Source organism: Salmo trutta, chromosome 5 (genome assembly GCF_901001165.1).
Source record: "Salmo trutta chromosome 5, fSalTru1.1, whole genome shotgun sequence".
In the NCBI taxonomy this organism is placed as follows: Eukaryota; Metazoa; Chordata; class Actinopteri; order Salmoniformes; family Salmonidae; genus Salmo; species Salmo trutta.
Window position 1 is genome coordinate 34,381,944 of NC_042961.1, and position 25,631 is coordinate 34,407,574.

The following is a 25,631-nucleotide window of genomic DNA, read 5'->3' on the forward strand; positions in this document are numbered from 1 at the left end:
CAGATGTGGTCAGGGCAAAAAATTGCAATGTCCATACTGTGACAGCGCTACAGGGAGACAGGACGGAGGGCTGATTGTCCTCGCAGTGGCAGACCATGTGTAACAACACCTGCACAGGATCTGTACATCCGAACATCACACCTGCGGGACAGGTACAGGATGGCAACAACAATTGCCCGAGTTACACCCTGAATGCACAATCTCTCCATCAGTGCTCAGACTGTCCGCAATAGGCTGAGAGGCTGGACTGAGGTTTTGTAGGCCTGTAGTAAGGCAGCTCCTCACCAGACATCACTGGCAACAACGTCGCTTATGGGCACAAACCCACCATCGCTGGACCAGACAGGACTGGCAAAAAGTGCTCTTCTCTGACGAGTTGCGGTTTTGTCTCACCAGGGGTGATGGTCGGATTCACGTTTATCGTCAAAGGAATGAACGTTACACCGAGGCCTGTACTCGGGATCGATTTGGAGGTGGAGGGTTCGTCATGGTCTGGGGCGGTGTGTCACAGCATCATAGGACTGACCTTGTTATTGCAGGCAATTTCAACGCTGTGAGTTACAGGGAAGACATCCTCCTCCCTCATGTGGTACCCTTCCTGCATGCTCATCCTGACATGACCCTCCAGCATGACAATGCCACCAGCCATATTGCTCATTCTGTGTGTGATTTCCTGCAAGACAGGAATGTCAGTGTTCTGCCATGGCCAGCGAAGAGCCCGGATCTCAATCCCATTGAGCACATCTGCGACCTGTTGGATCGGAGGGTGAGGGCTAGGGCCATTCCCCCCCAGAAATGTCCGGGAACTTGCAGGTGCCTTGGTGGAGATGCACTGCAGTACTTAATGCAGCTGGTGGCCACACCAGATACTGACTGTTACATTTGATTTTGACCCTCTCTTTGTTCAGGGACACATTATTCAATTTCTGCTAGTCACATGTCTGTAGAACTTGTTCAGTGTATGTCTCAGTTGTTGAATCTTGTTATGTGCATACAAATATTTACACATGTTAAGTTTGCTGAAAATAAACGCAGTTGACAATGAGAGGACTTTTCTTTTTTTTGCTGAGTTTAGAATCTACACTGCTCAAAAAAATTAAACGGAACACTAAAATAACACATCCTAGATCTGAATGAATGAAATAATCTTATTAAATACTTTTTTCTTTACATAGTTGAATGTGCTGACAACAAAATCACACAAAAATAATCAATGGAAATCCAATTTATCAACCCATGGAGGTCTGGATTTGGAGTCACACTCAAAATTAAAGTGGAAAATCACACTACAGGCTGATCCAACTTTGATGTAATGTCCTTAAAACAAGTCAAAATGAAGCTCAGTAGTGTGTGTGGCCTCCACGTGCCTGTATGACCTCCCTACAACGCCTGGGCATGCTCCTGATGAGGTGGTCTCCTGAGGGATCTCCTCCCAGACCTGGACTAAAGCATCCGCCAACTCCTGGACAGTCTGTGGTGCAACGTGGCGTTGGTGGATGGAGTGAGACATGATGTCCCAGATGTGCTCAATTGGATTCAGGTCTGGGGAATGGGCAGGCCAGTCCATAGCATCAATGCCTTCCTCTTGCAGGAACTGCTGACACACTCCAGCCACATGTGGTCTAGCATTGTCTTGCATTAGGAGGAACCCAGGGCCAACCGCACCAGCATATGGTCTCACAAGGGGTCTGAGGATCTCATCTCGGTACCTAATGGCAATCAGGCTACCTCTGGCGAGCACACGGAGGGTTGTGCGGCCCCCCAAAGAAATGCCACCCCACACCATGACTGACCCACCGCCAAACCGGTCATGCTGGAGGATGTTGCAGGCAGCAGAACGTTCTCCACGGCGTCTCCAGACTCTGTCACATCTGTCACATGTGCTCAGTGTGAACCTGCGATTGGCGAATTTGCCAATCTTGGTGTTCTCTGGCAAATGCCAAACGTCCTGCACGGTGTTGGGCTGTAAGCACAACCCCCACCTGTGGACGTCGGGCCCTCATACCACCCTCATGGAGTCTGTTTCTGACCGTTTGAGCAGACACATGCACATTTGTGGCCTGCTGGAGGTCATTTTGCAGGGCTCTGGCAGTGCTCCTCCTGCTCCTCCTTGCACAAAGGCGGCGGTAGCGGTCCTGCTGCTGGGTTGTTGCCCTCCTACGGCCTCCTCCACGTCTCCTGATGTACTGGCCTGTCTCCTGGTAGCGCCTCCATTCTCTGGACACTACGCTGACAGACACAGCAAACCTTCTTGCCACAGCTCGCATTGATGTGCCATCCTGGATGAGCTGCACTACCTGAGCCACTTGTGTGGGTTGTAGACTCTGTCTCATGCTACCACTAGAGTGAAAGCACCGCCAGCATTCAAAAGTGACCAAAACATCAGCCAGGAAGCATAGGAACTGAGAAGTGGTCTGTGGTCACCTGCAGAACCACTCCTTTATTGGGGGTGTCTTGCTAATTGCCTATAATTTCCACCTGTTGTCTATTCCATTTGCACAACAGCATGTGAAATGTATTGTCAGTCAGTGTTGCTTCCTAAGTGGACAGTTTGATTTCACAGAAGTGTGATTGACTTGGAGTTACATTGTGTTGTTTAAGTGTTCCCTTTATTTTTTTGAGCAGTATATTATTTATAGAACAAAGAATCATATAGTGATCTAGTATTGATTGTTTGTAAATATCTATTTTAATTTTTTTATTTAACTGTTGTTTCACTAGGCAAGTCAGTTAAGAAAAAATATTTTACAATGACGGCATGGGAACAGTAGATTAACTGCCTTGTTCAGGGACAGAACGACAGATTTTTACCGTGTCAGCTCGGGGTTTCGATCTAGCAACCTTTAATATGGCATATCTAATCTACCAGATAAGCCACTCTTTGTTGAACAATTTATAATTTTTGATTTCATGAGCAATATTTACTGTAAGCCACACTTCATTAGACTGTGTGACAAGAGGTACTTTTGGTGAGTGTGTGTGTTGGCGAGTGAACCATTCATGGTAATTGTCTGTTCAACAATGGTCAATGCCATACAGAAATGGACATTACAGACAAGATAACAGCAACAACATGTCCACACCACAATGCAGAAATTATCTAGTCTCCCTTTATTATATATGGGGTATACAAAATATCCAATGAGGAGTCTGTAATAACAATAATAATAATAATAATAATAATAATTAGTCAATTTCCTGAAGAAAATGTGTGTGCTTGCTAGCTTTCATAAAGTATTAATGGTTGTGAAATAAGTTATAGTAGTGGAAGTGACTGCAGTTGTAATGGAGTGACTAGTTATAGTTGAAAAAGTAGGTTGAAAATGGCACCATTAGAGAGGGCTACCGTGCTTCCAGCTCTTAGGAAACTTTGCAGTATTTTGTTGTTTTATGTATAATTTCTTACATTTTGAGCCCAGAAAATATTTTGTGTCATTACATACAGCCGGAAAAAACTATTGGTAACTCACCAGCACTACCAGCACTACGACCAGGAATACGATTTTCTCAAATTGGATCCTTTGTTTGCACACCCCAGGGCAATTGATCTAATTCCAGAGGCCGACCCAAAACACCGCCGGCAGAGGAGAGGTACTTTTGAGTATATTACTTGCTAATGTTCAGTCTCTGGATAGTAAAGTTAACGTAATCAGGGCGAGGATTTCTTTCCCGAGAGACATCAGGGATTATAACATACTCCTTTTCCCGGAAGCATGGCACTCTCAACCGTCCAGCCAGTTGGGTTCTCAGTTAATCACGCAGACAGGAATAAATATCTCTCCGGGAAGAAGAAGGGTGGGGGTGTATGTTTAATAATTAACGACTCATGGTGTGATTGTGATAACATATAGGAACTCAAGTCCTTTTGTTCACCCGATCTACAATACCTCACAATCAAATGCTGACCATATTATCTCCCAAGAGAATTCTCTTCGGTTATAGTCACAGCCGTGTATATCCCCCCTCAAGCCGATACCACGACAGCCCTCATAGAACTTCACTGGACTTTATGCAAACTGGAAACCACATATCCTGAGGCCGCATTTATTGTAGCTGGTAGATTTTAACAAAGCATATTTAAGAAAAAGGGTGCCGAAGTTCTATCAAAACATTGACTGTAGTACTTGTGCTGCTAAATCACTCGACCACTGCTACTCCAACTTCCGGGATGCCTACAAGGCCCTCCCCCTTTCAGCAAATCTGACAATTCCTCCATTTTGCTCCTCCCTTCCTATAGCCAGAAACTCAAACAGGATGTACCCGTGCTAAGGACTATTCAACGCTGGTCTGACCAATCGGAATTCATGCTTCAAGATAGATTTGATCACACGGACTGGGATATGTTCCGCGTAGCCTCCGATAATAACATTGACACAATATACTGATATGGTGAATGAGTTTAACAGGAAGTGTACAGGAGATGTTGCACCCACTATGACTATTAAAACCTACCCTCACCAGAAACTATGGATAGATGGCAGCATTCGTGCAAAACTGAAAGTGCAAACCACTGCATTTAACCATGGCAAGGTGACTGGGAATATGGCAGAATACAAACTGTGTAGTTATGCCCTCCGCAAGGCAATACGTTAGTATAGAGACAAAGTGGAGTCGCAATTCAAAGGCTTAGACACACGACGTAAATGTATTTATTTTACCTTTAATTAACTAGGAAAGTCAGTTAAGAACAAGTTCTTATTTACAATGACAGGCTAGTAACAGTGGGTAACTGCCTTGTTCAGGAGCAGAACAACAGATTTTTACCTTGTCAGCTCTGGGATTTGATCTAGCAACCTTTCGGTTGCTGGCCCAACACTCTAACCACTAGGCAACCTGTCACCCGAGCTGTGGCAGGATCTACAGACAATCATGGACTACAAAAGGAAAACCAGCCACGTCGCAGAAACCGACGGCTTGCTTCCGGACAACCTAAACACCTTCTTTGCCCGCTTTGAGGATAACACAGTGCCACCAACGCGTTCCGCTACCAAGGACTGTGGGCACTCCTTCTCCGTGGCCAACGTGAGTAAGACATTTAAGCGTGTTAACCCTTGCAAGTTGCAGGCCCAGACGGCATCCCTAGCCGCATCCTCAGAGCATGCGCAGACCAGCTGGCTGGTGTGTTGATGGACATATTCAATCACCCTATCCCAGTCTTCTGTCACCACATGCTTCAAGATGGCCACCATTGTTCCTGTACCCAAGAAAGCAAAGATAGCTGAACTAAATGACAATCGCCCTGTAGCACTCACTTTGTCATCATGAAGTGCTTTGAGAGACTAGTCAAGGACAATATCACCTCTACCTTACCTGTCACCCTAGACCCACTTCAATTTGCTTACTGCCCCAATAGATCCACAGACGATGCAATCTCCATCGCACCGCACACTGCCTTATCCCATCTGGACAAGAGGAATACCTGTCAGAATGTTGTTCATTGACAATAACTCGGCATTCAACACATTAGCACCCTCCAAGCTCATCATTAAGCTCGAGACACTGGGTCCAAACACTGCCCTGTGCAACTGGGTCCTGGACTTCCTGATGGGCCGCCCCCAGGTGGTGAAGGTAGAAAACAACACCTCCACTTTGCTGATCCTCAAGACTGGGGCCCCACAAAGGTGTGTGCTCAGCCCCCTCCTGTACTCCCTGTTCACCCAAGACTGTGTGGCCAGTCTCGCATCCAGCTCAATCATCAAGTTTGCAGATGTAGGCTTGATTACCAACAACGATGAGACAGCCTACAGGGAGGAGGTGAGGGCTCTGGGAGTGTGGTGCCAGGAAAATAACCTCTCACTCAATGTCAACAAAACAAAGGAGATGAATGTGGACTTCAGGAAACAGCAGAGGAAGCACCCCCCTCTCCACATTGACGGGACCGCAGTGGAGAAGGTGGAAAGCTTCAAGTTCGTCGGCGTACACATCACTGACAAACTCAAATGGTCCACCCACACAGACAGTGTGGTGAAGAATGCGCAACAGCGCCTCTTCAACCTCAGGAGGCTGAAGAAATTTGGTTTGGCACCTAAAACCCCCACAAATGTTTACAGATGCACAATTGAGAGCATCCTGTTGGGCTGTATCACCGCCTGGTACGGCAACTGCACCGCCCAAAACTGCAGGTTTCTCCAGAGGGTGGTGCGGTCTGCCCAACACATCACCGGGGGCAAACTATCTGCCCTCCAGGACACCTACAACACCCGATGTCACAGGAAGGCCAAGAAGATCATCAAGGACAACAACCACCCGAGCAACTGCCTATTCACCCCACTATTATCCAGAAGACGAGGTCAGTGCAGGTGCATCAAAGCTGGGACCGAGAGACTGAAGAACAGCTTCTATCTCAAGGCCATCAGACTGTTTAATAGCCATCAGTAGCATATTAGAGGCTGCTGCCTATATGCATAGACTTGAAATCACTTTAATAAATGGAACACTAGTCACTTTAATAATGTTTACATATTTTGCATTACTCATCTCGTATGTATATACTGTATTCTATTCTACTGTATGTTAGTCAATGCCGCTCTAACATTGCTCGTCCATATATTTATATATTCTTAATTCCTTTGATTTGTGTGTATATGTTGTGAAATTGTTAGATATTACTTGTTAGATATTACTGCACTGTCGGAGCTAGAAACACAAGCATTTTGCTACACCCGCAATAACATCTGATAAACGTGTGTATGAGACCAATAAAATGTGATTTGATTTAGATGGGAGAATTCATTGATTGATTGATAGAATATGATAGTGTCACGTCCTGACCAGTAAGAGGTTGTTTGTTATTGTAGTTTGGTCAGGGCGTGGCAGGGGGTGTTTGTTTAGAGTGTTTCGGGGTTTGTTGGGCTATGTTCTTTGTTAGTCTATTTCTATGTTAGTTCTAGTATGTCTATTTCTATGTGGTGTTTATTGGGTTGACCTTCAATTGGAAGCAGCTGCTCCTCGTTGCTTCTAATTGAAGGTCCTATCTAAGAGGGGTGTTTTTTTTTCTATGGGATTTGTGGGTAGTTGTTTCCTGTTTAGTGTTTGTTGCACCTAACAGGACCGTTTCTCGTCGATGTTTGTCATTTTGTTAAGTGTTTACGGTTTCCTTTATCAAAGAAGATGAGTATTCACATTCCCGCTGCGTTTTGGTCCAATTCATACGACGCCCGTGACAGATAGCCTGAACATGTTAATGTAGTTTAGGTGTCTAGTTTGAATGGTTCAAAAGTTATGCTATGATAATGTAAGCTAATGAATATAGTTATAGTATATAAGGGTTTTAAAGAATTTGAAGTTATGATAGTTGGTGTTGTAGCTTAAATTGCGATGGAAAGATTGATTGATTGACGATAGGATTGGATAGCTTGAACATGTGAATATTGGTTTGGTGACTCTAGCTTGAACAGTTCAAGAGTTACTGTTGGTTATATGTTTTATGCTAAAGTATGCAAATATAAACTGAACAAAAATATTAACTGAGCTGATATAAAAGATTCCAGAAATGTTCCATATCCACAAGAAGCTTATTTCTCAAATTGTTGGCATTCCTGTTAGTGAGCATTTCTCCTAATCCATCTACCTGACAGGTGTGGCATTTACATTTTTTTTACTTAACTAGGCAAGTCAGTTAAGAACAAATTCTTATTTACAATGACGGCCTACCCCGGGTGACACTGGGCCAATTGTGCACCGCCCTATGGAACTCCCAATCATGGCTGGTTGTGATACAGCCTGGAACTGAACCAGGGTCTGTATTGACATTTCTAGCACTGAGATGCAGTGTCTTAGATCGCTACTCCACTCGAGAGCCCCATGAAGCTAATTGAACAACATGAGCCTTACACAGGTGCACCTTGTTTTGGGACAATTAAAGGCCACTCTAAAATGTGCAGTTTTGTCATACAACACAATGCCACAGATGTCTCAAGTTTTGAGGTAGCGTGCAATTGGCATGCTGACTGCAGGAATGTCCACCAGAGCTGTTGCCAGAGAATTGAATGTTAATTTCTCCACCATAAGCATTGTTTTAGAGAATTTGGCAGTACGTCCAACCAGCCTCACAACCGCAGACCATGTGTAACCATGCCAGCCCAGGACCTCCACATCAGGCTTCTTCACCTGTGGGATTGTCTGAGACCAGCCACCTGGACAGCTGATGAAACTGTGGGTTTACACAACCGAAGAAATTCTGCACAAAAACCGTCTTAGGGAAGCTCATCTGCCTTCTCGTCGTCCTCACCAGGGTCTTGACCTGACCACAGTTCGGCGTCGTAACTGACTTCAGTGGGCAAATGCTCACCTTCAATGGCCACTGGCACGCTGGAGAAGTGTACTCTTCATGGATGAATCCCTGTTTCAACTGTACCGGGCAGATGGCAGACAGCGTGTAAGGAGTCGTGTGGGTGAGCGGTTTGCTGATGTCAACGTTGTGAACAAAGTGCACCATTGGGTTGGTGGGGTTATATTATGGGAAGGCATAAGCTATGGACAACAAACACAATTACATTTTATCGATGGCAATTTGAATGCACAAAGATACTATGACGAGATCCTGAGGCCCATTGTCATGCCATTCATCCGCTGCCATCACCTCATGTTTTAATCAGCATGATAAGGCACAGCACGAAAATGGCCCAGTTCTTCCATCCTCACCAGACATGTCACCCATTAAGCATGTTTGGGATGCTCTGGATCGATGTGTACGACAGCGTGTTTCAGTTCCCGCCAATATACAGCAACTTCGCACAGCCATTGAAGAGGAGTGGGACAACGTTCCACAGGCCACAATCAACAGCCTGATCAACTCTATGCGAAGGAGACGTGCCGCGCTGTACGAGGCAAATGGTGGTCCACTGTGGCTCAGTTGGTAGAGCATGGCGCCAGGGTTGTGGGTTTGATTCCCACGGGGGACCAATACAAAAATGTATGCATTCACTACTGTAACTTGCTCTGGATAAGAACATCTCCTAAATTACTCAAATGTAGATACTGACTGGTTTTCTGATCCATGCCCCAACCTTTTTTTAAGGTATCTGTGACCAACAGATTATGGGCCCAATTAATTTATTACACTTGACTGATTTTCTTAAATGAACCGTAACTCAGTAAAATCTTTTAAATTATTGCATGTTAAGTTTATATTTTTGTTTAGTGTAGTTATAAAATTTGAAGTAAGAATAGCCTGAACATTTTAAAGTTGGTCTTGTAGCTTAATTGGACAAGGAGCAGGACTATTTTGAATAGCTATTACTGTCTTCCTATAGTTCTCATTCAAACACATTATTTCATGCAAAATTCAAATCGTTATAGTAGGAAAATAACTAATAGTCTCATAAATCTGAATGCAAGCCACCTACGTTGGAGCAGTGGCAAATGCAAATACTTCCCATTCAAGCCTATGGCGCTTTTATGAACATTTAAAATGGTTATAATTCAAAAAGTATACATAGTATCAAAAAACCTTTGAAAAGGAATCAAAGTTGGGTCAGTCTGAACATCTCAACGCTGGTTTGGTGTTTATAGCTTAAATGGTGTAATTTTCCCCATGTAAGTCTATGACCCATTTACTGTCATTGAAATATGTTGGGAATGTATTAAATATTGTTGTAGTACTAAAAGTATAAATGTAATAAAAAATATTTCCTCAAGCAATCCAAGTTGGGGCCATCGGCACATTTAAAAGTTGGTTTCATGTTTACAAATCATAATAACTTAAATAATTTAAGCGCTAGAGTGGGCAGAATAAATAGTATGTGTGCAAGCACATTCATTGTACATTGAATTTATAATGCACATTTCATTGAAAAACTATCTCAAAGTGCTACAGTAAGTACATAGCCCTGTCACATTATGATCCCTATCATCAGGGGCGGACCATCACTGAAGGCAGGGCTTGTACCGCATACCTAGTCAAACGTCAACTTGGCTTTTGTCCCTCCAAGACAAAGCATTAGGTAATTTATTTTGTCCACTATCATCTATGAATTTGTGACTAACACAAGTTGTTGATTTCTAGAGATGCTAAACCTAACTGCTTCCGGATCCTATCACAGCATGCAGTTCTCTCTTAGAAAAAAGGGTTCCAAAAGGGTTCTTTGGCTGTCCCCATAGGATAACCATTTTTGGTTCCAGATAGAACCCTTATGGGTTCCAGGTAAAACTTTTTTCTGGGGAAAAGGCTCTACATGGAGCTCCTGAGTGGCGCAGCAGTCTAAGACACTGCATCTCAGTGCTAGAGCCATCACTACAGACACCCTGGTTTGAATCAAGGCTATACCACAACCGGCCATGATTGGGAGTCCCATAGGGCGGCGCACAATTGGCCCAGCATTGTCCGGGTTTGGCCAGTGTAGGCAGTCATTTAAATAATAATTTGTTCTAAACTAACTTGCCTAGTTAAATAAAAAAAAAACATGGAACCAAAAAGGGCTCTCCTATGGGGCTAGCCGAATAAGCCTTTAAAAAGGTTCTAGATAACATATTTTTTCTATTAGTGTACGAGCATAGCGTCTTTGTTCTTCATCATATGCTCTGCCAGAGCGTGCTCTGAGATGAGCTACCAACCCTGTCGTTCACATTTTGTTGACATGACTTCGCGCCACTATTTTATATTTTTCTGTTTTCCCAGTGTATACCATGTTCAGGACGGAGTTAAAATTCTTCCACTAGCTATCTAAATTGCGAACAAGATCGAGATGGAGCACACATTTTGTTTTATTTATCCCAAAAGTTCTAATTCCCCCAGTCAAAGATCTGTGTAAACCTCTGACAATGACGCTAATCTCAGCTATGAATGTTAAAAACTCCACAGATGACCAGACTGTGGTCGGATCAAAGGTCTAGTTAAGAACTTAGATGTACTGTAAGGCTGTGCTGCTTACTATGGCATGATTTTGCTATTCAAAGAGAGAGGCACAAAACCAAAATGTAGCCAACCCCTCCCCCTGTTTTCTGCAGTTCAATATTTGATGCAGCTCCTAAGTGATATTGTTTTTAGCGCCACACTGATGGAAAAAGAGAGTGTGCTGATAGTTGTGGTGTGTAATAATAGCACAGGGCGTAGCCAGATTTGAATTGTCTCTTCCAAAAAAGGACCTTCAATAAAACAGGATGAACACAAATTTAGGAACCAATTCCAAAACAGAAATGATACAACTCAAAAATGACCAAATTACCCATTTGTGCAAGTTAAACATCCATGGTTACATTACAAGTGCCATCAGTTTAGAGTTTTGCATTTACAGTTTATATACCACTTACAGTACTTACAGTACAAAATGCAGCAAAAAAAAAAAAAAACGTAATGAAAATGTGTAATGTGCCTGACACTGCAAGGATTTCTAAACACATTTCCCAAATGTTTGTGTCATTTTTGTCTTGACTTCTAAGTCAAAAGGAATGTCTATAAAAAGACACTCAATGTGTAAAGTTAGGTGTGGTTTGTTACACGTTATGACTAGCTAGCTGACCATAATACTAACACAATATTTTGAACATACCAAGCTACCAAAATACATTTTTGCTAGTGTCAGAGACTAAAATACAATGACACATGCTGTTTGTGTCATCCTGAAAACATGTAGATTTATTAAGGAATCAAAGTGGCAAGAATCTTCTCCTCAACTGTGCAAACACACCACAGATACAGTGGGCAATGGTCAGCCACTGACTGTTTTTGGTCTTTCCATAGTCCTCTGTCCTCTACTTTATTTGGACGTGTGGCAAAGAACAAATCATGTACTTAGTTCTCTCAGTGTTTGGCCCCAGTGTATCTCCCGGTCCCATGCATGCAAGATGGTCAGTATAGTATGTATTGTTACAATGGTTAGCTTACAAGGGGTAAAAAAGAGATAATTAGAAAAGTAACTCACCAGAATCAGCAAATTCTGAGGGGACAGAGGAAGAAAGAGAAATACAGAGAGATAGAAAGGGAGAGAGAAAAGATAAACCAGATGATGTATAAGTTTATAAAACATTGGACCTTAATCTTATGAAAGGTTTGCATTATGCTTAGGCCATTAACACCAATGAGAGTTGGCTCTGAATTATCTGAATGAACTGGATAACTAGATCAAAAAATAAAATAAGCACATTTGGCCATTGGAATATTGCTACACTCTTAGAAAAAAGGGTTCCAAACAGGTTCTTTGGTTGTCCCCATAGGAGAACCCTTTTTGGTTCAAGGTAGAACCCTCTGGGGGAAAAGTTCTACATGGCACCCTATAGGGTTCTACCTGGAGCCAAAAATGGTTATTCAACGGGTTCTCCTATGGGGGACAGCCGAAGAACCCTTTTAGGTTCTAGATAGCACCTTTTTTGACAGACATGTACTGGACTTTATGGACATGATTTTCTGGGAAATGGGCTTCGTTGTTCCTGAGCTTTACAGTGAGGTTATATTCAGCTTTAATAATACAAAACAATGTACCACAATCTTATTTTTTTTTTTTTATCAAATTTTATTAGTCACATGCGCCGAATACAACAGGTGTAGACCTTACAGTGAAATGCTTACTTACGAGCCCCTAACCAACAGTGCAGTTAAAAAAAAATATGGAGAAGAATAAGAGATAAAAGTAACAAGTAATTAAAGAGCAGCAGTAAAAAATAACAATATATACAGGGGGGTGCCGGTACAGAGTCAATGTGCGGGGGCACTGGTTAGTTGGGTTAGTATGTACATGTAGGTAGAGTTATTAGTGACTACGCATAGATGAGAACAGAGAGTGGCAGTAGTGTGGAAAGGTGGGGCAATGCAAATAGTCTGGATAGCCATTTGACTGGATGTTCAGGAGTCTTATGGCTTGGGGGTAGAAGCTGTTTAGAAGCCTCTTGGACCTAGACTTGGCGCTCCGGTACCGCTTGCCATGTGGTAGCAGAGAGAACAGTATATGACTAGGGTGGCTGGAGTCTTTGACAATTTTTAGGGCCTTCCTCTGACACCGCCTGGTATACAGGTCCTGGATGGCAGGAAGCTTGGCCCCAGTGATGTACTGGGCCGTTCGCACTGCCCCTCTGCCTTGCACCATGGTAAATGAATACCAACCAATGGAAGGTTGTTCTTTGCATTCCAATACAAGCTCCTATCCCACTGGTTGAATAAACATTGTTTCCACGTCATTTAAATGAAATTGACGTCTGTGCCCAGTGGGATGTGTCTTGTGAGACTAGACAGCATCATTCCACTTACTTTTACAAGTCTCTATGAGATATTTATGAACACTGCCGGCTTTATATAACACCACTGAGCCACTTAAGGTCTAAAAGCCTGCAAGGAATGGTGAGGCTTAAGGACAAGATACTTTGGCTCTGTCTTTGACTGATGCTTCTGCTTGCCCTATCCAGTGAGGGCAGACGGTAGCAGAGCATCTGGTCTCAGACAGTTTCTACCTCCAGGCCATAAGACTGTTAAACAGCATCCTTAGCTGTCCACCTGCACAAACATGAGGTTCAGAGATTATTTGCAGAGATTATTTGAGATTATTATTATTATGTGCAACTCAATATTAGGAAGGTGTTCGTAATGTTTGGTATACTCAGTGTATATTTCCCACCACATCTTAATGCTCTACTGCTGCTAGTTTTACTACTACTTGTATACTTTTTAATATTTGTTTACCACTTTTTGCCTTATTGTGTTATTGTTGTTACTTTTATTTTTACTATATTTCACTACACTGTTGAGAGGTAGCTCTCAAGTAAGCATTTAATTGCACCGTTTATACCCTGATGTATACTGTGTATATGACGAATTAACTTTGAATTGATTTGGTTTAGTAATAAAGGCTACTTTGCATAGTCAGGATCTTTCCATGTAAAGAATATGGAAAACACTGACTCTGAGACTGGTCAGAATCATTTATAATCTTAACAACATTCCATTCTTTTTTAAAGGAACTGCACAATGTTCAAATCACTTAAAGGTCACATGGTACAAAAATGATTTAACCACCATGTGGTAAGTATTTGAAATCAATTTGAGAACCACATACAGTTGGCTGCCTAACAAACTGCAAGAGGGAGAAGGTTTCATGGTTGCATTTATTTCTACACCACACTATGCCCTCACACATTTATATTCCCATACCAGACTGATTTAGAACTATCAGCCAGATGGAACGACTAAATGTGGGTAATGGGGCGTCTAGGAGTGTGACTAGGAGGTGATGCATTGTAATAGTCACTTAAGTCAGTCAGGGCACAATTTATTAATATTATTTCTGAATCGTTTAATTGAAGGCTCAGCGTTCCAGGAAAGTGAAGACTATAAAAGCTGAAATCATCCCAGTCCAACTACAACTCCCAGTACAATTAACTACACAACCAGTCCTCAGAACGGCAGACCATTTTACAGGTCAACAACACTAGTCATTTACTCCTTTAAAACTACTGACAATATTTCTTCACACCAGCATTTCAAACATTTCTTCAGCACTCACTTATTAAAAAAGGGAAATGCTCAACTACATTCATCCCACATATAAAAACATGGCTGCTATGTTCCTTCATCTAAGCTTTAATATGGAGAATCTTTTGGAACGCAAATCATTCAGGGCATCCTCAAGTTCCTTGCCTTTCTATTTGCATTGCAAAATTGGGTGATATTTTCACCCTACTCCCTTGATGGGATTAGATTCGAATGACACTGTACCTCCCCACTGAATTAGCATATTCAGCCCTGACGCGATGCCATTTATAATTTCTCTGTAAATAGCGAATAGGTTTTCAACTTGGATTAAAATAAATCAGCGCTCTCCTTCACTAGATTCCCGATATTACACTGAGCTCACATTACATCTAAGATGTTTCCCTTAGCAGCCACTTATTAGGATTAAAGCATTACACATATCTGTGGGCTAATAGTGTTTGTGAAAGTACCATTATATGGACTCTCACCATGACATACAGTGCCTTCAGAAACTATTCATACACCTTGACTTATTCCACATTTTGTTGCGTAACAGCCTGAATTCAAAATGTATTTAAAAAAATATATTTTCTCACCCATGAACACAATATCTCACAATGACAAAGTGAAAACATTTTATTATTAAAAAAAATGAAATCCAAAAGTGTAATTTATGTAGCCATTCACACACCTTTGCTATGCCACTTCAAATTGAACTCAGGTGCATCCAATTTCCTTTGATCATCCTTGAGATGTCACTACAACTTGATTGGAGTCCACCTGTGGCCAGTTCAATTGTTTAGACATGACATTTTAGACAGAAACACACCTGTCTATAACAGGTCCAACAGTTGACGGTGCATGTCAGAGCAGAAAGGAACTATCCATATATCTCTGAGATAGAATTGGGGAACGGTATAAAACAATTTCTGGAGTGGTGAAAGTTTCCAAGAGAACGGTGGTCTCCATCATTGGGAAATTTTAAAAATATATAACTACCGAGACTCTGCCTAGATCTGGCTGTCTGAAACAAACTGAGCAACCGGGTAAGAAGGACCTTGGTCAGGGAGGTGACCAAGAACTGATTGACAACTCTGTCAGAGCTACAGAGTTTCTTGGCTGGGATGGGAGCACAGCACTGCACCAATCTGGGCTTATGGGAGAGTGGCAAGATGGAAGTCACTCATGAGAAAAAGGCACAAGGCAGCACACCTGTAGTTTGCAAAAAAGACACGTGAAAGACTATGAGAGAATAAGGCAAAATATTATGTGGTCTGATGAGACAAAAATGTAACTATTTGGCCTGAATGCAAAGTCTATGTCTTGAGAAAACCAGGCACAGCTCATCACCCATCTAACGCCCTCACTAATGTGAAGCATGGTGGTGGCAGCATCATGCTATGGGGATGCTTCAGTGTCAGGGACTGTGAGACTGGTAAGGATAGAGTAAACAATAAATGGAACCAAATACAGGCAAATTCTTGATGAGAACCTGCTTCAGAGTGCAAATGACCTTAGACTGGGGGCGAAGATTTATGTTACAACAGGGCAATGGCCCCAAGCATACAGCCAAAGCAACACTGCAATGGCTTTAGAACAATAATGTGAAAGTCCTGAAGTGGCCCAGCCAAAGCCCAGACTTGAATCCCATTGAAAATTTGTGGAAAGACTAGAAGATTGCTGTACACCGCCACTCCCCATCTAACTTAACAGAGCTTGAGAAAATCTGCAAGGAAGACTGGGAGAAAATGTCAAAATCCAGATGTGCAAAGCTGATACAGACATACCCAAGATGACTCAAAGCTGTAATCGGCGCCAAAGTATTGACTCGGTGCGAATAATTATGTACATTTGATATTTCTGTATTTCATTTTCAATATATTTACAAACATGTTTTCACTTTGTTATTATGGGGATGGGTGAAAAAAACACATTTAATCAATTTTGAATTCAGGCTGTAACACAACAAAATGTGGAATAAGTCAAGGGTATGAATACTTTCTGAAGGCACTGTAGCTATATTTATCCTATTATGTCCTTGGAGAAGTGACACTGGATTTCAGGCCAGAGGCATAGCTCAAGCAAATAAAATAATATTGATAGTCTTCATTTGGACTGGATCTGGAATTTACTTGAGCTCACAAGCACCATATATTTTTTCATTACTGATGTCAAATTGTTTTGAAGATAGACAGTAGTGATAGGAAAATAACTTCAACGTAGTCCATGGTCAGGACCAATCTTAAGTAGGGAATGCCTAAAGACTTGTAATTTGCAAAAAGTTGGCTAAATTACAAATGGCTAAAACAGCAAGTGCATTATTTGACTCCATCCTCCCCTTCAGATATGAGATGGAAATTAAGACCTCATCTCACATGGGGGAATTGAGGTGCCCACAGTTTTTAGTGAGCTCAGTGACACAAGAAAGAAACAGAGCAGGGAGACTGGTAGACACCATGACTCACTGTCAGTGAGTGGTTTGTGGCACTTTAATTGGAGAACGGGCTTATAGTAATAGCTGGAATGGGATGAATGGATAGGTATGGTATTAAAGACATTAAACACATCAAACAAATGGTTTCCTTTGACCTGACAAACTTCCTTGTGGATTCCTTGTGGTAAGACGAAGCAGATGCTAAACTACAGGACTGTTTTGGTATCACAGACTGGAACAGGTTCCGGAATTCTTCCGATGGCATTGAGGAGTACACATCAGTCACTGGCTTTATCAATAAGTGCATCGAGGACGTCGTCCCCACAGTAACCGTACGTACATACCCCAACCAGAAGCCATGGATTACAGGCAAAATTCGCACTGAGCTAAAAGGTTGAGCTGCTGCTTTCAAGTTGCGGGACTCAAACCCGGAAGCTTATAAGAAATCCTGCTATGCCCTCTGACGAACCATCAAACAGGTAACGCGTCAATACAGGGCTGAAATTGAATCGTACTACACCGGCTCCGATGCTCGTCTTATGTGGCAGGGCTTGCAAACTATTACAGACTACAAAGGGAAGCACAGCCACGAGCTGCCCAGTGACACGAGCCTACCTGACGATCTAAATCACTTTTATGCTCGCTTCGAGGCAAGCAACACTGAGGCATGCATGAGAGCATCAGCTCTTCCGGACGACTGTGTGATCACACTCTCCGTAGCCGACGTGAGAAAGACCTTTAAAACTTCTTAAGGCTAGGGGGCAGTATTCAGAAGTTCTGATGACTGACATGCCCAGTAAACTGCCTGTTTCTCAGGCCCAGAAGCTAGGATATGCATATAATTGGTAGCATTGGATAAAAAACACTCAGGTGTTTTTTCAAGGTGGCTCTCATTTGGACTGTAGTCTTGTGGCGCGCGTGGATGAGGGCGCACACTTCGTTATTTATCTCCGGTATTGAACATACTACATTCCGTATTAAATTGTATCATTCATTTAGATATTAGGGTACCTGAGGATTGATTAGAAATGTCGTTTGGACGAAGTTTATTGGTAACTTTTGGGATTCCTTTGTCTGCATGTTGAACGAGTGGATTACTGAATCAAACGCGCCAACTAAACTGACTTTTTTGGGATATAAAGAAGGACTTTATCGAACAAAACAAACATTTGTTGTGTATCTGGGACCCTTGGGATTGCAAACAGAGGAAGATCTTCAAAGGTAAGTGATTTATTTTAGCGCTATTTCTGACGGTTTGGAAAATGTTTTTAATGCTGGTGTATGTGGGGCGCTGTCCTCAGATAATCGTAAGGGATGCTTTCGCCACTAAAGCCTTTTTGAAATCTGACAAAGCGGTTGGATTAATAAAAAGTCAAGCTTTTAAATGATGTAAGACACTTGTATTTTCATGAATGTTTAATATTACGATTATTGTATTTTGAATTTCGCTCTCTGCAATTTCACCGGATGTTGTCGAGGTGGGGCGCTAGCGGCACGCCTAGCCCAAAGAGGTTTTAAACAGGTCAACATTCACAAGACTGCGGGGCCAGACGGATTACCAGGACCTGTGCTCCGGGCATGTGCTGACCAACTGGCAGGTGTCTTCAATGACATTTTCAACCTGTCCCTGATTGAGTCTGTAATGCCTACATGTTTCAAACAGACCACCATAGTCCCTGTGCCCAAGAACACAAAGGTAACCTGCCTAAATGACTACAGACCCGAGCCAAGAAGTGCTTTGAAAGGCTGGTCATGGCTCACATCAACACCATTATCCCAGAAACTATAGACCCACTCCAATTTGCATACCGCCCAAACAGATCCACAGATGATGAAATCTCTATTGCACTCCACACTGCCCTTTCCCACCTGGACAAAAGGAACACCTATGTGAGAATGCTATTCATTGAATACAGCTCAGCGTTCAAAACCATATTACCCTCAAAGCAACAAACTAGAATGGTCCAAACACACCAAGACAATTGTGAAGAGGGCACGACAAAGCCTATTCCCCCTCAGGAAACTAAAAATATTTGGCATGGGTCCTGAGATCCTCAAAAGGTTCTACAGCTGCAACATCGAGAGCATCCTGACTGGTTGCATCACTGCCTGGTACGGCAACTTCTCGGCCTCAAACCGCAAGGCATTACAGAAGGTAGTGTGTACGGCTCAGTACATCACTGGGGATAAGCTGTCTGCCATCCAGGACCTCTACATCAGGCGGTGTCAGGAAGGCCCTAAAAATTGTCAAAGACCCCAGCCACCGACTGTTCTCTCTACTACCGCATGGCAAGCGGTACCGGAGTGCCAGGTCTAGGACAAAAAGGCTTCTCAACAGTTTTTACCCCCAAGCCATAAGACTCCTGAACAGGTAATCAAATGGCTAACCGGGCTATCTGCATTGTGTCCCGACATCCACCACCCCCTCTTTTATGCTACTGCTACTCTCTGTTTATCATATATGCATAGTCACTTTAACCATATCTACATGTACATGCTACCTCAATCAGCCTGACTAACCGGTGCCTGTATATAGCCTCGCTACTGTTATAGCCTTGCTACTGTATACAGCCTCACTACTGTTATTTTTCACTGTCTTTTTTACTGTTGTTTTTTTATTTCTTTACTTACCTATTGTTTACCTAATACTTTTTTTGTTTGTTGAAATTGCACTGTTGGTTAGAGCCTGTAAATAAGCATTTCACTATAAGGTCTACACCGGTTGTATTCGGCGCACGTGACAAATAAACTTTGGTGGTTATTAGGGGGATGTACAGTGCGTGGGCCTTTCTGTTCTTTCCATGTGTTTGATGCCATTCCATTCACTCTATTCCAGCCATTATTATGAGCCATCCTCCCCTCACTAGGCTCCTATGGGGTACTGTATATGTTCACAGAGCCCATGTCTGAAATAACAAGCAAAATTCTGCTACAATAAATCACAATATAAAGTATAGGGCCGAAGCCACAGGTTTAACCTGGAATGTTATTTACAGCTCTCAGAGCTATACTGTAAGCAAGTGACTAGAAGTACATTATACTACTGTACTGCTCTGCGTGGGATAGTAGTGGATAGTGCTACATTTAGGGTAGAATGAAGACATATCCATTTCACAGCATCGGAATATAGGTTTTATGGTGTGTTCTATATTTATTTATCAAATAGCCATGAAGAACATGATTCTATTAGAATCCATCTAATTGCAAAAACGTATGTGCAACAACTCAACCTCTCTCCATTGAACGTTGGTCGAGTGACAGAAAGTCCTGGGTTAACCTGAAGAGGACCAGGATTATGAACACCCGTTAACCTTCTGGCACTGTATGGAAGTGGAACCAGGCAAAGATAAAACCAAGGCATACCATGTCGCTTTGTGTAAACATTAGTAGCAAGACAAGAATATAGAAACAGTGTTGTGTATGTTGGATAACTGCTTACCTTCACTGAGCGGGTCCAGTGTGTGGATCATAAGCTGAAAGATGCTGTTTCTCATCAGGCTGTTGTGCAGGGAGGCTGAGCTGCCACCTCTCTGGAGCCGTGGCCTAGCCTGCAAAAGGAGGTCAACGCTGTCAAACAAACAATGGCACCGTTACATAATCCTTTTAAGTCCTTGGCTGTTCCCCTAAGGAAATACCTGAAGGACAAAGGCTTGTGGCACCTGGCCAAACGACTGGACAGTATTCCAGGTGTGACAAAACTAGGGCCTGTAGGACATGCCTTGTTGATACTGTTGTTTAGAAGGCAGAACAGAGCTTTATTATAGACAGACTTCTTCCCATCTTAGCTACTGTTGCATTAACATGTTTTGACCATGACAGTTTACAATCCAGGGTTACTCCAAGCAGTTTAGTCACCTCAATTTACTCAATTTCCACATTATTTATTACAAGATTTAGTTGAGGTTCAGGGTTTAGTGAATGATTTGTCCCAAATACAATGCTTTTAGTTTTAGAAATACTTAGGACTAACTTATTTATTGCCACCCATTCTAAAACTGGCTGCAGACCCTTTTTAAATGTTGCAGTGATTTCACTCACTGTATTAGCTGACGTGTACAGTGTTGAGTAATCCGCATACATAGACACACAGGCTTTACTTAGAGCCAGTGACATGTCGTTATTAAAGATTGAAAAGAGTAAGGGGTCTAGACAGCTGCACTGGGGAATTCCTGATTCTACCTGGATTGTGTTGGAGAGGCTTCCATTAAAGAATATCCTCTGTGTTCTGTTCGACAAGTAACTCTTCATCTACATTATAGCAGGGTGTGTAAATCCATAACACATACGTTTTGCAATCAGCAGACTATGATCGATAATGTCAAAAGCCATACTGAAGTCTAACAAAACAGCTCCCACAATCTTTTTATCAGCAATTTCTCTCAGCCAATTTCTGTCAGACTCTCAGCCAAACCTCAGTCAGTCATTTGTGTTAAATGTCCTTCCCTATAAGCGTACAGAAAGTCTGTCAATTTGTTTAATATAAAATAGCATTGTATCTGGTCAAACAACATTTTATCCAAAAGTTTACAAAGGCTTGGTAACATGCTGAATTGGTTTGCTATTTGAGACAGTAAAGGGGGCTTTACTATTCTTGAGAAGCGGAATTACTTTTGCTTCCCTTTAGGTCTGAGGGCACACAATTTACGTACAGTTGAAGTCGGAAGTTTACATACACTTAGGTTGGAGTCATTAAAAGTCGTTTTTCAACCACTCCACAAATTTCTTGTTCACAAACTATAGTTTTGGCAAGTCGGTTACGACATCTACTTTGTGAATGACACAAGTCATTTTTCCAACAACTGTTTACAGACATATTATTTCACTTATAATTCATTGTATCACAATTCCAGTGAGTCAGAAGTTTACATACACTAAGTTGACTGTGCCTTTAAACAGCTTGGAAATTCCAGGATATTATGTCATGGCTTTAGAAGCTTGTGATAGGCTAATTGGCATCATTTGAGTCAATTGGAGGTGCCCCAGTGGATGCATTTCAAGGCCTACCTTCAAACTCAGTGCCTCTTTGCTTGAAATCATGTGAAAATCAAAAGAAATCAGCCTTGACCTCAGAAAAAAATTGTAGACCTACACAAGTCTGGTTCATCCTTGGGAGCAATTTCCAAACGCCTGAAGGTACCATGTTCATCTGTACAAACAATAGCACACAAGTATAAACACCATGGGACCACGCAGCCATCATACCGCACAAGTTCTGTCTCCTAGAGATGAACGTACTTTGGTGCGAAAAGTGCAAATCAATCCCAGGACCTTGTGAAGATGCTGGAGGAAACAGGTTCGAAAGTATCTATAGCCACAGTAAAACCAGTCCTATATCGACATAACCTGAAAGGCAGCTCAGCAAGGAAGAAGCCGCTGTTCCGAAACCGCCATAAAAAAGTAAGACTGCGGTTTAAAACTGCACATGGGGACAAAGACCACACTTTTTGGAGAAAAGTCCTCTGGTCTGATGAAACAAAAATAGAACTGTGTGGCCATAATGACCATTGTTATGTTTGAAGGAAAAAAAGGGGAGGCTTGCAAGCTGAAGAACACCATCCCAACCATGAAGCACGGGGGTGGCAGCATCATGTTGTGGGGGTGCTTTGCTGCAGGAGGGACTGGTGCACTTCACAAAATAGATGGCATCATGAGGTAGGAAAATGATGTGGATATATTGAAGCAACATCTCAAGACATCAGTCAGGAAGTTAAAGCTTGGTCGCAAATGGGTCTTCCAAATTGACAATGACCCCAAGCATACTTCCAAAGTTGTGGCAAAATGGCCTAAGGACAACAAAGTGAAGGTATTGGAGTGGCCATCACAAAGCCCTGACCTCATTCCTATAGACAATTTGTGGGCAGAACTGAAAAACCGTGTGCAAGCAAGGAGGCCTTACAAACCTGACACAGTTACACCAGCTCTGTCAGGAGGAATGGGCCAAAATTCATCCAACTTATTGTGGGAAGCTTGTGGAGGCTACCCAAACGTTTGACCCAAGTTAAACAATTTAACGGCAATACTACCAAATACTAATTGAGTGTATGTAAATTTCTGACCCACTTGGAATGTGATGAAAGACATAAAAGCTGAAATAAATAATTCTCTCTACTATTATTCTCACATTTCACATTCTTAAAATAAAGTAGTGATCCTAACTGACCTAAGACAATTAATTTTTAGTAGGATAAAATGTCAGGAATTGTGAAAAACTGAGTTTTTAAATGTTTTTGGCTAAGGTGTATGTAAACTTCTGACTTCAACTGTAGGCTTAGATTGAAGATATAGCAAATAGGAGTGGCAATATCGTCCGCTATTTTCCGCAGTAAGTTTTCATTCAAGTTGTCAGACCCAGGTGGCTTGTCATTATTGATAGACAACAATAATGTTTCACCTCTTCCACACTTACTTTTCAGAAATCAAAATGACAATGCTTGTCTTTAATAATTTGGACAGTTATACTTGGATGTGTAGTGTCGGCATGATAGAGCTGAGTTTCCCTTTTTGCAAACTCCAAAGCTTTTTACTATCAGTCTTTATATATTTTATCTTTGTTTCACACTATAGTTTATTCTTTTTTCAGTTTAGTCACATGATTTCTCAATTTGCAGTACGTTTGCCAATCGGTCGTGTAGCCACACTTATTTGCCATTCCTTTTACCTCATCCCTCTTTTTAATTCCTCATCAATCCATGGGGATTTAACCGTTTTTACAGTCATTTTCTTAATGGGTGCATGCTTGTTAGTAACTGGAATAAGCAATTTCATAAATGTGTCAAGTGCAGCATCTGGTTGCTCCTCATTACACACCACAGACCTGCAAATATTATTTATATCCTCAACATAGGAATCACTACAAAATGTATTGTATGACCTCATGTATATACTATATTAGGTCCAGCTTTTGGAACTTTGGTTTCCCTAGATATAGCTACTATATTGTGATCACTACATCCGATGGATTTGGATACAGCTTTTAGCAGATTTCTGCAACATTAGTAAAGATGTGATCAATACATGATTTAATTTAATTCCTGTGTTGTTTGTAAATACCCTGGTTGGTTGACTGATAACCTGAACCAAGTTTCACGCATTGGTTACAGATTGAAGCTTTTTCTTGAGTGGGCAGCTTGATGAAAGCCAGTCAATATTAAGGTCACCCAGAAAATATACCTCTGTTGAAAATCACATGCATTTCATATATATTATCCAGAAACTGACTGTTAGCACTTGGTCTATAGTAGCTTCCCTCAAGAATGGTGAGGCTGGTGAACCTGTAGCCATATTACTTCAATAGTATTTAACATGAGATGCTCTCTAAGCTTTACAGGAATGTGGCTCTGTATATAGGCTGCAACACCGCATTGGCGTTTCTGTCTTTTCTGTAGATGTTAAAGCCATGTATTGCTACCACTGTATCATTAAATGTATTATCTAAGTGAGTTTCAGATAGTCAGAATATGAATGTCATCTGTTACTAGCAAGTTATTGATTTCATAAACCTTGTCACTTAGGCTATATATGTTAATGTAGGCTATTTTTTATCACTTTTCTGGAATGCTAGATTTTTTGTATTGCTTTACTGGGAAGCTTATTATTATTTACTGTATGTTTGAGCTGATAGTTCAGGGTGAGCTGCACACAGTGGACTTCCTACTAGGGCACACCGCCTCAGTGCTAACAATATAATGCTGGTTCATAGACACATGATTACTGTATACAATAGATATAGGATCGACAGAGGCATTAGTTGGAGGGACATAAAAGTTACTTTCATTGTGACTGCCAACAGACCTGGGATTATGTACATTTTCTGCAGCATTACTACAACTCACCATTACAACGGTAGGGATTATCTGAGCTGGGGTTGAGTCATTGATAAGTCATTGTCTCAATGCAGCCTTGAAATGTGTGGACAGAGTCTAGGAGCGAAGATGATTTGGATGGACGCCGTCATTCATGTAGAGCATCTTCTGTTTCCAAAAGGTGTCAAAGTTATCTACAAAAGATATTCCAACAGAGCTACAGGAAACATTTAGCCAGGTGTGTAATGCTAGTAGCCTGCTGAATCTTCCACACCCACGGCCCAACGTTGGTACCAGACCTGAAATAATTGCCAGCTTTTGGGAATTTTTCAGAGCTAGCCCTCCTTTAAAATACATTTTCAGCAGTTCGGAGTTAGCCCTCCTAGACCCCACATAGACTATGACTGTGTCAGCTCCCGGCAGCTGTCGCAGAATGTTCGGAAGCAGCCTTGTTATGATCCAGGATAGCAAAGGGTGTTTGCCCCAGGAACTGAGATGTTTCTTTCCATAGAGCTGCCGATGACGACAGCTAGTGCAATGGCTGATGAGGTCCGGCCGTTCTTTCGCAAACCTCTTGAGGACTGAAGGGCGGTGGGACCCGATGGACCCAAGCCAGCTGTAGTATACGTCGTGGATGATGAATGAGATGGAGTATTAGACTGTCTCACGGTCTGATGAGGGGGCGCTCTGAGGATCTGAATCTGAGGTAGAAGCCACAGGAGAGGGAGACAGAACAGAAAGCGCAGGTACCTCTGGATCCGATCTCATATCAGAAGCCCCCAGGGAAGAAGGCGCCAGAACCTCTGGATTCAGGGCAGCGAAGCTGTTTCTGGACTGAGTCCAGTCCGGGCTTAACTTCGACAAGGAGGCCCCCGTTGCCAGAGGTTGCTGTTTTCGACTTCCACGGCGAGTGACATATCTCCATGACTGGTTGGTAGGATTGAGAACAGGAACATCCAACAAGTCATTCAGGAGCATCCTACTAACTCCATTCCCT

The 25,631-nt window shown here is 42.2% G+C and overlaps 1 protein-coding gene across 4 annotated transcripts in view; it reads right to left on the bottom strand.

The window, feature by feature from the left end:
* The window catches only part of LOC115194088 (sodium/potassium/calcium exchanger 2-like), a 190,524-nt gene that overhangs the window by 69,918 nt on the left and 94,975 nt on the right, over positions 1-25,631 (bottom strand). For all 4 annotated transcript variants that reach the window (XM_029753440.1, XM_029753442.1, XM_029753438.1 and 1 more), the window contains 2 exons: positions 20,272-20,380; positions 11,862-11,876 (listed from right to left, as the gene is read on the bottom strand). In XM_029753440.1, coding sequence (XP_029609300.1) covers positions 11,862-11,876; positions 20,272-20,380 — 124 coding nt within the window. The remainder of the gene's footprint in view (positions 1-11,861; positions 11,877-20,271; positions 20,381-25,631) is intronic.